The sequence below is a fragment of the Barbus barbus genome (genome assembly GCF_936440315.1).
Source record: "Barbus barbus genome assembly, chromosome: 12".
In the NCBI taxonomy this organism is placed as follows: domain Eukaryota; kingdom Metazoa; phylum Chordata; class Actinopteri; order Cypriniformes; family Cyprinidae; genus Barbus; species Barbus barbus.
Window position 1 is genome coordinate 13,987,299 of NC_136740.1, and position 16,192 is coordinate 14,003,490.

Below are 16,192 nucleotides of genomic sequence, written 5' to 3' on the forward strand. Positions count from 1 at the left end.
AATCAGGTAAAAGGGATAAAGGGATAGGTTCACCCACAAATTCTGTCATTAATTACTCACCCTCATGTTGTTATAAACCCTTAACACCTTCGTTCATCTTCGGAACACAAAATAAGATATTTTTGATGAAATCCGAGAGCTTTCTGACCCTCCATAGACAGCAATGGCGGACTGTCCTGGGAGAGAAGAAATTGTTGAATAAAGTCTTCACAAAAAGTATTCTGTAATTGTTACACAATAATTAAAGATGCATATCACTCTGTCCCACGGGCAGCTCTGGGGCTCTCTGATCACTGTTTGGTTCATCTCATACCGACCTATAGGCAAAAACTCAGATCTTCTAAGCCTGTATTAAGAACTGTTAAGAGATGGACTAATGAAGCAGAGCAAGATTTAAAAGCTTGTTTTGACCTCACTGATTGGAGTGTTTTTGAAGCCGCTGCCACCGATCTGGATGAACTCGCAGAGACTGTAACATCATATATCAGTTTCTGTGAGGATATATGCATCCCCACCAGGACATTCTTATCATTCAATAATGATAAACCGTGGTTTACTGGGAAACTCAAACAACTTCGTCAGGCCAAAGAGGACGCTTACAGAAGTGGGGATAAAATCTTGTATAACCAGGCCAGGAACAGACTAACAAAGGAGATCAGAGTGGCTAAAAAGAACTACTCTGAGAAGTTGAAAAAAGAACTTTCAGCCAACGATCCGGCGTCGGTATGGACTGGTCTGAGGAACATCACCATGTACAAGACACCACCCCCACAGTCTGTGGAGAATCAACAACTGGCTGACGATCTCAATGTGTTCTACTGCAGATTTGAAAAGGCCAGACTGACACCCAGCACCCGCTCTGATCTGCACTTCACACATTCACCTTCCCCCCCTGCAACCCCCCTTACTCCCTCCCCCACCATTCTACCTGCGTTTAAAGTCTGTGTAGAGGATGTGAACCGGGTCTTCAGAAAACAGAAATCTAGGAAAGCTTCAGGACCAGACGGTATTTCACCTGCCTGTCTAAAAGTCTGTGCTGACCAATTGGCCCCCATCTTTACACAAATCTTCAACAGATCTCTGGAGCTGTGTGAAGTTCCCTGCTGCTTCAAACGCTCCACCATCATTCCCGTCCCCAAAAAGCCCAAAATCACTGGACTTAATGACTACAGACCTGTCGCACTCACGTCTGTGGTCATGAAGTCACTTGAGAGACTGGTCCTGGCCTACCTGAAGGACATCACTAGACCCTTGCTGGATCCTCTTCAGTTTGCCTATAGAGCAAACAGGTCTGTGGATGACGCTGTCAATATGGGACTGCATTACATCCTGCAACACCTCGACAAACCTGGGAATTATGCAAGGATCTTATTTGTGGACTTCAGCTCGGCCTTCAATACCATCATACCTGACCTTCTCTCAGACAAACTGAGACAGCTCTCTGTGCCCTCCTCCATCTGTCAGTGGATCACCAGCTTCCTGACAGACAGGCAGCAGCTAGTGAGGCTGGGCAAACTCACATCCAGGACTCTCACCATCAGCACTGGCGCCCCTCAGGGTTGCGTTCTCTCCCCACTGCTCTTCTCTCTCTACACGAATGACTGCACATCAAAGGACCCCTCTGTCAAGCTCCTGAAGTTTGCGGACGACACTACAGTCATAGGCCTCATCAAGGACGGTGACGAGTCTGCTTACAGACAGGAAGTTGAGCAGCTGGCTGTCTGGTGCAGTCTTAACAACCTGGAGCTGAACACGCTCAAAACTGTGGAGATGATAGTGGACTTCAGGAGAAACCCCCCTGCTCTCCCCCCACTCACCATCATGAACAGCACTGTGACTTCAGTAGAGTCATTCAGATTCCTGGGCACCACCATCTCCCAGGACCTGAAGTGGGACAATCACATTGACTCTATTGCGAAAAAGGCCCAGCAGAGGCTGTATTTCCTCCGCCAGCTAAGGAAGTTCAACCTGCCTCAGGAGCTGCTGAAACAGTTCTACTCTGCAATCATCGAGTCTGTCCTATGTTCTTCTATAACTGTTTGGTTTGGTTCAGCTACCAAAACAGACATCAGAAGACTACAACGGACAGTTAGGACTGCTGAGAGAATTATCGGTGCCCCTCTGCCCAGCCTCCAAGAACTTTACACCTCCAGAGTGAGGAAAAGGGCTAAGAAAGTCACTCTGGACCCCTCACACCCAGCTCACTCTCTCTTTGTACTGTTGCCCTCTGGCCGGCGCTACAGATCACTGAGCACCAGAACAGCCAGACACAAGAACAGTTTTTTCCCCCAGGCCGTATCCCACCTGAACAACACATAACACACCCCGGTACTGTACATCTGTAAATAACCCATTAAACCTTCATCTGTACACTGTTCATCATGCACATTCACAGTTCTGTCTATGGTCATGTCTCTTTTCTGTATATTTTTATTTTTATTACTATTATCCTTAATTATTGTATATTCTCTTCATTAGTGTTCTTTATCACCTTAATTATATGTTGTCTGCACTATGTTTGTACTTTCTGTACTGGAAGCTCCTAACACCAAGACAAATTCCTTGTGTGTGCAAACACACTTGGCAATAAAGCTCTTTCTGATTCTGATTCTGATTCTGATTCTGTAACCACTGATGTCACATGGACTATTTTAATGATATCCTTACTACCTTTCTTGGCCTTGAACATGGTAGTTGTGTTGCTGTCTGGGTCAGAAAGCTCTTGGATTTCATCAAAAATATATTTTTTCATACTCTAAAAAAAATTTAAATTTGTGTGTTCCGAAGATGAACGAAGGTCTTACAGGTTTGGAACAACATGGGTGAACGATCCCTTTAAATGATCTTCAGGCTGATGCCAAAAAAGCAAAGGAAGTCAGACAATTCTAATCTCTCCACCTCTATACTATCAATATAAAAGAAATCAAATGGGAGGAAAGATAGATGGGCAGGCAGTGATGTTTAACATCTCTCGCTCTCTCCCACAGGCATGGTGTGTGAGAAGGGCATTCAGATCCTTCTCACCATCGTGGGTGCTTTTGCATCCTTCGGCCTGATGACGGTGGCTATCGGCACTGATTATTGGCTGTACTCGCGGGCGCTCATCTGCAACAGCACCGCCAATAACACACAAGAGGATCCCCATAATAAGGAGAAGAAGGACCCCGGGGCCTTGACGCACTCTGGCCTGTGGAGGATCTGTTGTCTGGAGGGTCAGCCACTGTCTTGGCTCTTGGTTACATTGTCTGTGTGCAGTTATTTGAAAAAAAAAAAAAAGGAGAGTTAAGATTTATTAACATTTACCTTCGTCAGGGCAGCCCTATGATTAGACGGTGTTTATACAAAAAAATAAATAAATAAAATACTAGACCAAAGTTTGGAAAACTGAAAATAGTACATAAAAGAGATTATCATATACTGTATGTATATGTTTACATATACAGTATATATATGTGTGTGTGTTTCAATTAATTTAATGATTGATGCTTTTTAAAACATTTACAGAATTTTATGATATCTCTGTAGCATTCTTAATTCTACAGACTCTATGGAAATTATGAGATTAATGAATTATTTTATTCTATTGACAGCCCTAGTTTTTAAGTAAGAAATTAAAAACATATGTGTCTGTTATGTTCAATTATATATACAATACTATTCAAAAGTTGGGGGTTGGTCAGATTTATTAATGTTTTTGAAAGAAATCTCTTCAATAATCACCAAAGCTGTATTTATTTAATCAAAAATACAGTGAAAACAGCAATATTGTGAAAAATTATTACAATCTAAACTAATTGGTTTCAACTGTAAAATATTTTAATATGTCATTTATTCATGTGATGGCAAAGCTTAAATTTCAGCGTCATTACTCCAGTCTTCAGCTACATTATTTTTCAGAAATCATTCTAATATGCTGATTTGGTGCTCAAGAAACATTTCTTATTATCAGTGTTGAACATAATGTTGTACTTAATATTTTTTAAAAACCAGTTGTAACTTTTTTTTTTTCCAAAATCAAACGCTGAATAAAATTAACTTATTTAAAAATGAACAATAATGATGTTACTAACCCCAAACATTTGAATGGTGTGTGTGTATATATATACATATATAATCATATAAAAATATAGGGCATATACAATATAGGGCATATTCTTATTTTAAGAGTATAAAAAAACCTGTCTTAGATTATTTTACAGGCTGGCGATGATTCCAGTTATAAAAATACTCTAATCATAAGATTTGTAATGTTTACTTTAATTATTCATCAAATTAATAGGATCTCTCAAGCTTTAAATGATGCGTATTATTCAAGTATTTTCATAATCAAGTAAATTATTCTAAAAATCATTTAAAATTATTCTGAAAATGGCTAATATGCCTGTATAAAGGATTAAATCATTTCAAAAGTGTTAAATTCTTTATTTAAATAGTATTTAAGGATAATTAACAGACACAGTATCATAAAACATAAACACGTCCTGAACCCTGATATGGCCATTTACTGCTAAAGAGTTTTGAGTGTAGGAGCGAAGCCCAAAAAAGTTTGTAAAAGCCTAATTAAAAGGCTGAGCTGATTGCATTGAGAGGTCAACACAGAGGGACAGCAGTCGCGGTTTTAGGAGCCGTTCTAGCACCTCGTGCTCTTACTCATCCCCGTGTAATGCGCTCTCCGCTCTGCCTGCAGCCAGCCATTGTGCTCTGCTAATTTAGCCTCATGGCTAAGCTCTCTGATAACAAAGCATTCAATTAAAGATAAGCCTGGATTCCCAATCATCACAGCGGTGAGGCTTCTCTCTCAGTCGTCCCTCTTTGTTTCTCTCTCTATCTCGTTAAAGCCTCGCTTTCTTCGCTGTAGTGTTACAGCACTCTTGGCATAGTTTAGAGGTCAAGACATCCTTGCTTCCCCCAGGGATTAGAGCCAAGATGGATTCTTAATAGAAACACAATTAAGAGCAGGTGAAGTGGAAAGCGGACATTTTGGATCTGCATAATGAATGTCACAGCTAGACCGGCCCAAACAGCAAATACTGTTGGCTGTGTGATGATAGGTGCACTGATTGTCACATCACCTCGACTCGATTCTAGACACGCACACACACATGCTGGGCCTCGTCCTTGCCTTCATCTATGCTCCCCTGCTGCTGGAGCAATCGTTAGCAGAAGCTAATGCTATTCTTAAAGCTAATGAGCTGCTTTCGGGTTTATGTAGCTTAGATCTGAGAAAGCAAGGTCATGGTAAGTAGGTAAATACCTGCTGAAAAGTCCAGTTTACACCAGCATGAGTATCCATACTGCCTTGGTGCTGGTCTGAACCATAGAAATATAAACATAGCTGCCTCATTAGCCGCTGTTTCTATGGGCTGCTATACATCTGCCATCCGCCATATTGGAATAGGCAAGGCTTGTCTGTGAACACTCAAGAGCAGTAGCCTTCAGCAGATGATTTTGCTAAACTAACACAATACAACAAGACAAACGCTTTAGATAACACAACATCAAAAGTTACCACGGTTTAAAAACCTGTAATATTGGTTAATTCATATAAAAATACAAACCAACACATTCTCACCTGAGAAAAAGGTTATGCCATTTCTTCGGAAATTTAAATCTAGGCAGTGCAATCTTAGAAAGTGATTGATTTTTACTGAGTGATGACACGTTGACCGTTCCAAGATGGTGGGCACATTGATGGGAGCAGTTGAATGTGGCATCTGCATACACCAAAAATGAATAAATAAATACTAAAACATGGTTTTCAGTTGGGGTAAACGATCAGTGCTTTGGACTGGAATTCTGTGGGTAATGCAGACCTGCCAACCTGCAGCATAGCAGGTACACAATTTGACCTAAAATTATGACTCTGAACTATACAAAAAGCTTGTGACACCTCTGTATTTAATTGTGCACGTGCACTACTCAAGTCAAGCAAGAGGCGGCAGCAACAGAACAATTGTTTAACCAATCAGTTAATTCCCTCAAATATTAAGCTGGGATGAATGAAAAATACGTAAGGATAAAATGAGAACCACTGAAAGCAAAACAAAGTGCGGCACTATGTTATTTTACATGAGCTGCAAATAAGCTACCTTGAATTGAGAATCTTTTATAAATAGTGTACAAAAGATAAGTTTTATGATCTCCTGCAGTTTACCAACTAAATAAAGTCTATGGTTTAACATTTGAAATGTGAAGAAATTAAGACTTTTTATTACAATTTTACTGTAAAATTATTTTTGCAATTGTATTAGGACAATAAATAATACATAAAAAAAATTCTAATATTGTCATATTGAATGGCAACAGCGTGGATGTATCTAGAGTGAGTTTTCCCTATATCCTTATGATAAAAGCCACAAATTTAATTTGTGATTTTAATATATGCTGATATTAAAAATATATTTTCTTCATAGCTGAGTTATATGTTGAATAACTAAATATGGCAGTGAGTGGGGAAATGACCTTGTTCAAAGCAAAGTAGAACAAACGCACATGAACGGACATTTACACAATTGTGGTACCCAAAATATTTTTTAAAAGTTGGAAAGTCTGGTGATGTGCACTTGATAGCAGTAACTATTGTTTAGACAAGGCCATTGCTGAAAGATGCAGTATCTCTAACAAAGAACCCAAACGTTGATGCCAGATTCTCCTTAATGACACCTTTCCCCTTTGTGCCCTCATCTCTTCTTACAGATTAATGTCCATGAGAGAAGGAATAAAAAAAGACATAAAAAGCTGTGAAAAGAACCCCCCCCTCACACCTGTCCACCTGTATCTCCCTGCGTCTGTCTCATCAATTCATCACATTCCCACTCCATCAGTCAACAGCAGTCATGAAGTCATCACAGTGCGTCAGTCTGTCTGTCTGCACTGGAGCGGGTAGCTATTCACTCCCTGACTGACTCCAGGCCTATCTGCATGTGTGTGTGTGTTTCCTGTTCCACATCTTAACAAATGGACATAATGAATTAAGAGAATTAGATCTGTATCAGGTGCTACAATCCAAAAATGACTTCCCTATCTAATTTAAAGAGATTGGATTGCTGATTAGACCATTAATTTGTATTTCAGAACTCTTGCAGTATTCCTAAATGAGATTACAGAAGGATCTATCTATCTGTGACCCTGGACCACAAAACCAGTCTTAAAGATACATTTTTCGAAATTAAGATTTATACATCATCTGAAAGCTCATATAAGCTTTCCATTGATATATGGATGTATTTGTTAGGATAGGACAATATTTGGCCGAGATACAACTATTTGAAAATCTGGAATTTGAGGGTGCAAAAAAATATAAATAATGAGAAAATCGCCTTTAAAGTTGTCTAAATGAAGTTCTTAGCAATGCATATTACATATCAAAAAAATAAGTTTTGATATATTTACATTAGGAAATTTACAAAATATCTTCATGGAACATGATTTTTGGCACAAAAGAAAAATTTATAATTTTGACCCATACAATGTATTTTTGGCTATTGCTACAAATATACCCCAGTGACTCAAGACTGGTTTTGTGGTCCAGGGTCACATATGTCAATCTGTCTGTCTCTCATCTATCTATCCGTCTGTCTGTCTGCCTATCTGTCTCACATTAATTTTATTATGAGAAAACTGTTTTGTATCTTTATTTCTAAGTTATAATGTTCCTGATATAGCAAAAACTATAAAAAACATATGTGACTGTGTGGTATCATTTTAGTAGGAGAAAACGTATATTCATGCAGTTTTCCATATAAGACACTTGTTTTGTATTTTTTTTAAGAATTTTTTTTATTCAGCAAGGACATTAATTTGGTCAAAAAATGACAGTGAAGAGATTTATATTTTTACACATCATTTGTTTCAAATGAATGCTGTTATTTCAAACTTTCTGTTCATCAAACACTAAATGTATAACAGTTTCCACGGAAATATTAAATATTAAATAGCACAACTGTTTTCAACATTGATCATTTCTGAAGGGTCATGTGACACTGAAGACTGAAGGATGCTGAAAATTTAGCTTTACATCACAGGAATAAATGACATTTTAAAATATATTAGAATAGAAAATGGTTATTTTAAATTGTAATATTACACAGTGATACTGTTTTTACTTGGTTGAGCTTAAGAGACTTCCTTCAAAAACATTTAAAACTTTTGAACAGAATTGTAATGAAACAGCAATGTCACTTAATTATGATCTAAATACGTATTAAATATTAAAAGAATCCAACTACAATCTCTGCCAGAAAGTGGCGTGATTGTTTGGACATCAGGGTGTGATCATGTAGACACATTTGTGGGAAAGTGCTACAGTTGAGAAGTAACATATGCGCAGTATACCTCTGATGTTCCTGTCTGTTTACTTGTAGGGGTGAAGCGTGGTGTGTGCTCCCAGATCAACCACTTCCCAGAGGACGCTGACTTTGATCATGATGGAGCAGAATACGTCCTGCGTAAGAGGCTGCCCTTTATTACAAGACTTTATCATGACAAAGCATTTCTGCAGCATGAATGAAATGCAGGCAGCTACAGCAAATGTCTTTGCCTGGTTAAAGAAACGGTTCATCCAAAAATAAAGCGTTTCTACTATTTACTCATTCTTCTTTTGTTTTATATCCTTGTGCTTTCTTTCCGTTTTTTTTAAGTAACATATTGCAGATTCACAATTCTCCAAATTCAATCCTATGCTTCATATCCCCTGAAATGCTTCAAGACATTTCTGTGCTGCAGTTTCCTGTGTGCATGTCACACGCATAAATGCATGCATGCACACAGGTTGGCATTTTGGTTGGTATTTAGATGGCATTTCCTTGCACTGTCCCAGCTTGACTGGTCCCAGATGGGATGCCGAACTGCCAGGGGAACATTTTTCCTCTGGGGCTTTTTCATACACAGTGCACAATGGCATCATTTAATTACCCAGGTGGCTCATTTTAGCTTAATTTTTAGATCTAAAAATGTGGCATGGCGATAAGAATGCACAGTGTTAAAGACCTGAACAGAATTGACTCGCCTGCACTCATCATGTCTCACACTTCTAATGATCTCCGTCTCTCACCCTCTCCCATCTGTCTCCCTACTCCGCTATTCTCTCTTTCCCTGCAGGAGTGGTCCGGGCCTCCAACATCTTTCCCATTCTTAGTGCCATCCTGCTGCTAATGGGAGGAGTCTGTATCGCAGCCAGCCGTTTCTACAAGAGCAAAAGGAACATCGTGCTGGGGGCTGGCATTCTGTTTGTAGCAGCAGGTAAAGTGCGTGCATTTTGTGTGTGTGCAGGCATTGGTCCAGAAGTAAATGTCAAATAACATCTAATATTTACCTGTACTAGAAAAATGTGTCATACACTGTGGTGTCCTAAAGTCTAAAAGTCTTAAATCTGGGATAAAAAAAAAAAAAAACACGAATAAATGTATACATGGAAAAATCTGTTAATTTAAATTAACAAGAAATTTTAGATTTTAATAATATAATATATATAATATAATATGTGTATCTTGCATTGCATTTAAGATACACGTTATATTATATTATTTCCTATTTTTATTTATGCATTTGGCAGACACCTTTATCCAGAGCAGCTTACACTCCATTCAGGATACACACTTAATTTAAAATTTACTTTGAATAAAAGCAACTGCAAAACATATAAATAAAAAATATATGTATCTTATAATTAAATGTGTATCTAGAATGCAATATAATGCATATTAAATTAAATTATATTATTTTACAAAAATTCTTTAAAGGGATAGTTCACCCAAAAATCCATTACTCACCTTCATGTTGTTACAAACCCATAAGACCTCCGTTCATCTTCGGATCACAAATTAAGATATTTTTTATGAAATCTGAGAGCTCTCAGACCCTCCATAGACAGCAAGGGCCCTTACATGATCAAGGTCCAGAAATGTAGCAAGGAGATAGGTAAAATAATCCATGTGACATCAGAGGTTCAATCGCAATTTTACGAAGTTACGAAAATACTTTTTGTGCGCAAAAAACCCTGACTTTATTAAAATTTGTCTCCTCTGTGTCACCCTAGCACCATTTTGGAGAATATCCGCTGGACGGAAACTGTGTACGTTCTGTGTTTTAGCCGCATACTGGGTGTGCTGTTTTCGTTCAAATCAAAGCGTAAATATACATAGAAGACGTATCTGTGCGGGTGATACAGAAGAGCATACGCAGTTTCCATCCAGCAGATATTCTCCAAAATGGCGCTACGCTGATGTAGAGGAGACAAACGTTATTTAAAGTTATTTAAAATAAAGTCGTTATTTTTGTTTTCTTTGCATACAAAAAATATTTTCGTAGTTTCGTACCCCTGATGTCACATGGATTATTTTACCGATCTCCTTGCTACGTTTCTCTCAGATTCCATCAAAAATATCTTAATTTGTGTTCCAAAGATGAACGGAGGTCTCACGGGTTTGAAACGACATGAGGGGGAGGCATTTTTGGGTGAACTAACCCTTTAATTGTTTGTCCGTACAGAATGATCCACAATATTACTGTAAAATCTAAAACATTTTGTCTGATAAAACCTAATTGCCAGTTTGGACTGTGAATGCTTCAGAATCTTTTTTATTCTGAGAGTTTTGATCAGTTGGCATGTTTTTGATCATTGATCTTTAGGCCTGAGTAACATCATTGGTGTGATAGTGTACATTTCTGCCGCTCTGGGCGACATTTCCCCAAAGAAGGACGAGGATAAGAAATGGCAGTACTCCTACGGCTGGTCCTTCTACTTCGGTGGGCTGTCCTTCATCCTGGCTGAGATGGTGGGCGTGTTGGCAGTAAACATCTACATCGAGAAGAACAAGGAGCTCCGCTGTCGCTCTCGCACCGATATCTTTAAGAGCACCACTCACGCCATGCTTCGGCTCCCGAGCTACCGCTTTCGCCACAGATCACGTTCCAGCTCTCGATCCACAGACCCCTCGCGCTCACGAGACCCCTCTCCTGTGGGCGGCCCACCGGGGGGGAAGAACTTTGGAATGCCCCCATCTGCTTTACTCTCCCAGGGGCCCATCTCTGTCTCCACTCTACCCAACCATCACTCCCGCTCCGCTCTGCCAGGGGGCGATATTTCCCTTTACACCCTCTCCCGAGACCCCAAACTGGGAGGTTTGGGAGGGATGGGCGCCCCTCCGCTGTACGGCACGGTGGACCGTGCCACGCTATACCAGCTGCACAACTGCTTCCCGAAAGAGAGCGGAGGGGGCGGAGGAGGCATGATGATGAGTGGGACGCTGCCCTCGCTTAAATCCCATAATCCCTCAGCCGTCCAGAATTCTTCCAACTCCAACGCGCCACTCAGCAACTCCGTCCCATCCTCCCAACCTCCACCTTTCTCCTCCTCTACGGTGGAGCGGGAACGAGGGATGGGAACGCTGGATAGGCTAGGAAAAGGTGACAGAGAGAGTAACTCCAACACGCTAAATAGGAAAACAACACCAGTGTAGACACATAGAGAGTTGGCATAGTTGATAAAGCGCAAAAGCGAGAGATAACGTAGATGGAAAGACTGGAAAACAACTAAAAAGCGGATAAGTCTCTCGGTATTGACAAATGTTTCACTTTATAAAAAAAAATAGAGTAAAAGAATGGAAAACATCTCATAATAACAACAACACCTCATGTTTTTTTTTTCTTCAGTACTGTTTTATAACATGTTTAATCTTAATGAATCTATTATCATGGGATACTGTGATATTATTTTGCTTGATTTTAGACGTGGAGTTTCAAGACGATGAAGCGCTGTTGTTATTATGACTACGTTTGAACTGCTAGCTCTTAACATGTTGAATGACTCTAGGTTTTAAACTAGAAAGACTATTTTGCTTTTCAAAGATTTTTGACTGTGATTCCAAAACATGATACTGAGAACTGCAGAAACATGAGTTTATTCAATATGTGTGAGAAGATTATTACTAAGACTAACTTTGTGAAAGCATTTTATTTATTTTAAAGAAAGTTTTATTTTCTACCCTTTGATAACATGCAATTTAGTGTAATATCTGTATATCTGTCTTCCAGCTCAGTAAAGAGATCAGCACCATAATTGATGGACTGAAATGACAAAGAGTTCAAATGAAAAAGATTTTTATATAAACCTACCATCATATTATTTTTGTTAAAATAACTATTAGCAGTAGAAGTAGCACTTGTTGAATTGAAAACCGTTGTTTTGGGACATTAAAACATTCCCACACTTGGTCAAAGAGGGACAGATGATATATTTGTATAGAGAAAATGACGAAAGACGACATTCAGAAGAGGGACTTAAAACTGTGCTTTTCAAATCGGAGGGAGGTAAAAAACTACATTTTGAAATGCAAATGTATATTGCACATAACTGTATTTGAAAAAAAAAGAGATACTTTAAAAATCTAGAGTACAGATGTGAAGGTGGTGGTGTGTGTGGGGGGGGGGGGGGTCTTTATGTATTGAAAAGGGCAGAATGGGTCAGTGGGTCTTTAAATATGTATGAGGACACTGTCTTCCTTGAGCTCTGATTGGGCTACACTCCTATGTGGGGCATGCCCTGTGTCATTTGTGTTTTCCATCCATTGTGTCATGTGATCATGATAGCATCCCAAAGGCAAACTCCCATCCAAAAAAAGAAAAAAAAAGAAAAGTTCACTGTGCTGCACCTGACTCCCTTTGATCCGTCTGCTTCTCTAAATGAGAGATTATATATGTGGACATTCTGCTAAACTTTAACCTTTAACCTTTATTCCATGATCCCAGCCAACAAGAGGTCAACACAGGACATTACATAAAAGAGTGCAAATGGTCATCAAATCACAATCTCCTGCAGTCGGGGGTCTTTTTTAATTCATACAAAAAAAAAAAAAAAAAAAGTGAAACTACACAGACAGCATTATATGTGGTCAGTTATAAATATTACGTAGTGGAGAATAGATATATCTAGAGAAAACATGGTTTATCTTAATGTGTGATAAACTCTAACACTGTATTGCACGATTTTTATATATAAATGAAACAACAGACAATCTACGAGTGTTGTCATTTGTGTGTTTTTAACCGCTTTATCCATAAAAGATAACTAAGATGATCTTTCATGGAAGCACGTTTCCATCTCACAGTAATAAATACAGAAAGGTAATTGTGAGATAAAGTTTAAAATACAAAACAAAAAGTGACAAAGTTACAAAGTCGAAATTCTGTGAATAAGTCACCATTGTTTTGTTTTTCTTACTCTGAGGACAAAACGGGCTTCCATAAACTTCAAATTCAGTGGTTCTCAAGTTCAACCAGGGGCCAGGGCCCGCTAGGGGCCTCAGCAAATTATCAAGGAGGCCTTAAGATGCCTTAAACTAATTTAAAGATATTTCTTATTGTAATTCACCCAAGACTCTTAAGACTCTTTATATGAGGTAAATTTCACATAAAATTAATAAAATCTTAAAACTGCATGAATGTTTTCAATATCAATAAATCTCATTTTTTTCTAGTTCTGTCAAACACTAAAATACTTTATGGGTAGAAATTGCGAAAAAAAAAAAAAAAACATGTCAATCACAAACAGCTGGAAAAGTCATGTAAACAACAGGGGGCCTTTGAGTCAAAAAGGTAAAGAACCACTGTTCTAATAATCAGCTTAAAAAAACTAAATTAGAAAACAAAAAAAATAATAAAAACTAATTCCTTTTAACAAATATAATCTACATATAATGTAGAATCGTATTTAAATTTTTACCATTTTCTGTGTATATATATATATTTATTTTTCCCCCGATTTCCAGATGGGCAGACCATCACTTTCTCACTATTGAAGGACTGCCTAGAGAGGGTTTTATTGTACCCACCCAAAAACATGCACTTATTTCGGTCCCGACCAACAATTAATAAACCTGCGCGAGCAGATCCTGTTTTATCCCCTCCATGCGATCGTACACATAAAAAGTGAAAGAACAGCCCGCTAGTCTGACAGGCACTATTAAAGGGCTATATATATATATATATATATATATATATATATATATATATATATATATATATATATATATATATATATACATATATATACACACATACATACATACAGAACTCTGGCTTGAGTGTCAACCAACAGCTCCAATTTCCCTACTTCTGCACCCGACATACTCCCCCCATCTGATCAGCCCACACGCTCTTATGCTACAGATTCACTAAATTAAGTGGGCCAATAATAAGCTCGCTGTAGGACATGTTGAGACAGTTGCTCCAGGAACATGCTCGCCACCTGTCATTTCTGCGGTTTGAGGAGATCCAGATTGTTATGCACAGGATGGAGGCTTTAGTTAGACTGGACAAAAGACAAGATTACTGAGGCTCAGAACTTTCCTCACTTCCCAAATGCACTGGCACTGCATTCACAAACAGCCGGGTGGGAGGGGAGTAACGGGACGGCAGACGCAGCTCCACCCAAACCCTCTGAGACACCCAAGAGCCATCAACATCTTCAAGAACGTCGAGGGGGGGAATAGTTAACATTCTAGGATAATATTTCTCATCCACTTCTACATGATGTGCTTAGATGCGCAATGTGCTAAATTTAGACGGAGCGAAAAGCAAAAGCGAAGGAGTGAGATTAAGAAACAAGTGAGGGAAGGAGTACAGGAGACTGTCTTAGGTGAAAGAGATTTAATCCTCAAGCAAAACTAGTGAACGAGAAAGAGCGTGACGAATAGAGAGTGACACAAACAACCAAATGAAGAACAGACATGAAAGAAGAAAGTTCACTGACGGACAGGGTCTTCAGTATAGGGATAAGGGATGTGTCTAAAGAAAAGCTGGAGTACAATATAAACTGTATTTACATAGAAATGTGGCTCAATAGTGGGTCCATATCATGCACAGCAATCAATTTCGTACATCATTTTTATACACTCAATAGAAACACATCCGTTTCATATGTATAATATTAAGCATCGTTTTACATGTATATAAATAAATAATAAACCATTCCATTAAATCTATGATATCTAGACTGCTGATGACTTTGTTCATTGAAAAGCAAGCAGAAAAGACTAGTATAAAGTGATCCCAATTATAGCTAATTACCAAACCAAGTAGCATTTATTTTAAAGAAAGTTGGTAGAAAGACTTTCCAAGCAGACATAAAAAGTATATAAAAAATACTTTCCTATTTTTAAATGTGTCCAAAAGTGTTACTTTTTGGGATCACTGTAGCTTGTCACCAGCATTATGTTGTGATGCTAGTGTGCTGATGTTCCCATTTGGGTTTAAAGCTAGCTAGACTAGTTAAGCTGGTCAACCAGCTTCACCATCAACATAATTCTGGTTAATGAAGCTTACTTGCCAAGTTTAAGCCAGCACTTGCTGGTATAAACCAACATTGAAAGCTGGTTTACAGTTGAAATAATTCCAAAAGCCTGTTTGCATCAAGGACAATAACTATAATGGTAACTACAACTGTAAAGTTTTAATCATTTTAATTATATGAGACATGAGAAGGCCACACCACAGCTATAATGAAAATGCCACAGAGGAACAATATTGCTGGGATCATTTTCAGAATGATTTTTTTTCTAGCTGATGAATGATAAAAGCACTGATGGCCAATCAGAATCCATTCAACTTTAAGGACCACTAGCATTTAGAAAAAATGGCAGGCAAAAAAAATGCAGTGTGCTCTTACAATGAACAGAATGTTATCTGACACTAAATATAGTTATCTTTCTTGGTGTGAACAGGCCTTTAGCATTGATAGGATGGCCCATTTAAAAAAAACAAAAAACACGTTCAACCCACAGATATCTGACAAGTCAGTATTATATGCCTATTAATCAAATAAGTTTTCTTATACAAATGCAGATAAAGGGACAACATATAATAGCACAGCATGTTGTGTAAATGAAGCCTTTCAAGACAGTAAACAGATCTGTTGGTCACTGATTTTATGTACATAACCATCATAGAAATATTACAGGTGCTGGTCATAAAATTAGAATATCATGAAAAAGTTGATTTATTTCAGTAATACCATTCAAAAAGTGAAACTTGTATATTAGATTCATTCATTACACACAGACTGATATATTTCAAATGTTTATTTCCTTTAATTTTGATGATTATAACTGACAACTAATGAAAGTCCCAAATTCAGTATCTCAGAAAATTAGAATATCAATTAAGACCAATGCAAAAAAAATATGTATTATGTATG

General features: G+C 38.2%; 1 protein-coding gene across 2 annotated transcripts in view; it reads left to right on the forward strand.

Annotated features, from left to right (window-relative positions):
- Nucleotides 1-12,995, forward strand: part of LOC306877856 (voltage-dependent calcium channel gamma-4 subunit-like) — a 28,584-nt gene extending 15,589 nt beyond the window's left edge. Inside the window, exons 3-7 of one of the 2 annotated variants that reach the window (XM_079429852.1) lie at nt 2,988-3,212; nt 6,697-6,882; nt 8,364-8,447; nt 9,100-9,240; nt 10,630-12,841. In XM_079429852.1, the coding sequence (XP_079285978.1) occupies nt 6,837-6,882; nt 8,364-8,447; nt 9,100-9,240; nt 10,630-11,459 (1,101 nt within the window). In that variant the 5' untranslated portion in view covers nt 2,988-3,212; nt 6,697-6,836 and the 3' untranslated portion in view covers nt 11,460-12,841. Of the gene's footprint in view, nt 1-2,987; nt 3,213-6,696; nt 6,883-8,363; nt 8,448-9,099; nt 9,241-10,629 lie in introns of both variants that reach the window. The other variant, XM_079429851.1, reaches the window with a different exon arrangement.
- The last annotated feature ends 3,197 nt before the right edge of the window (nt 12,996-16,192 follow it).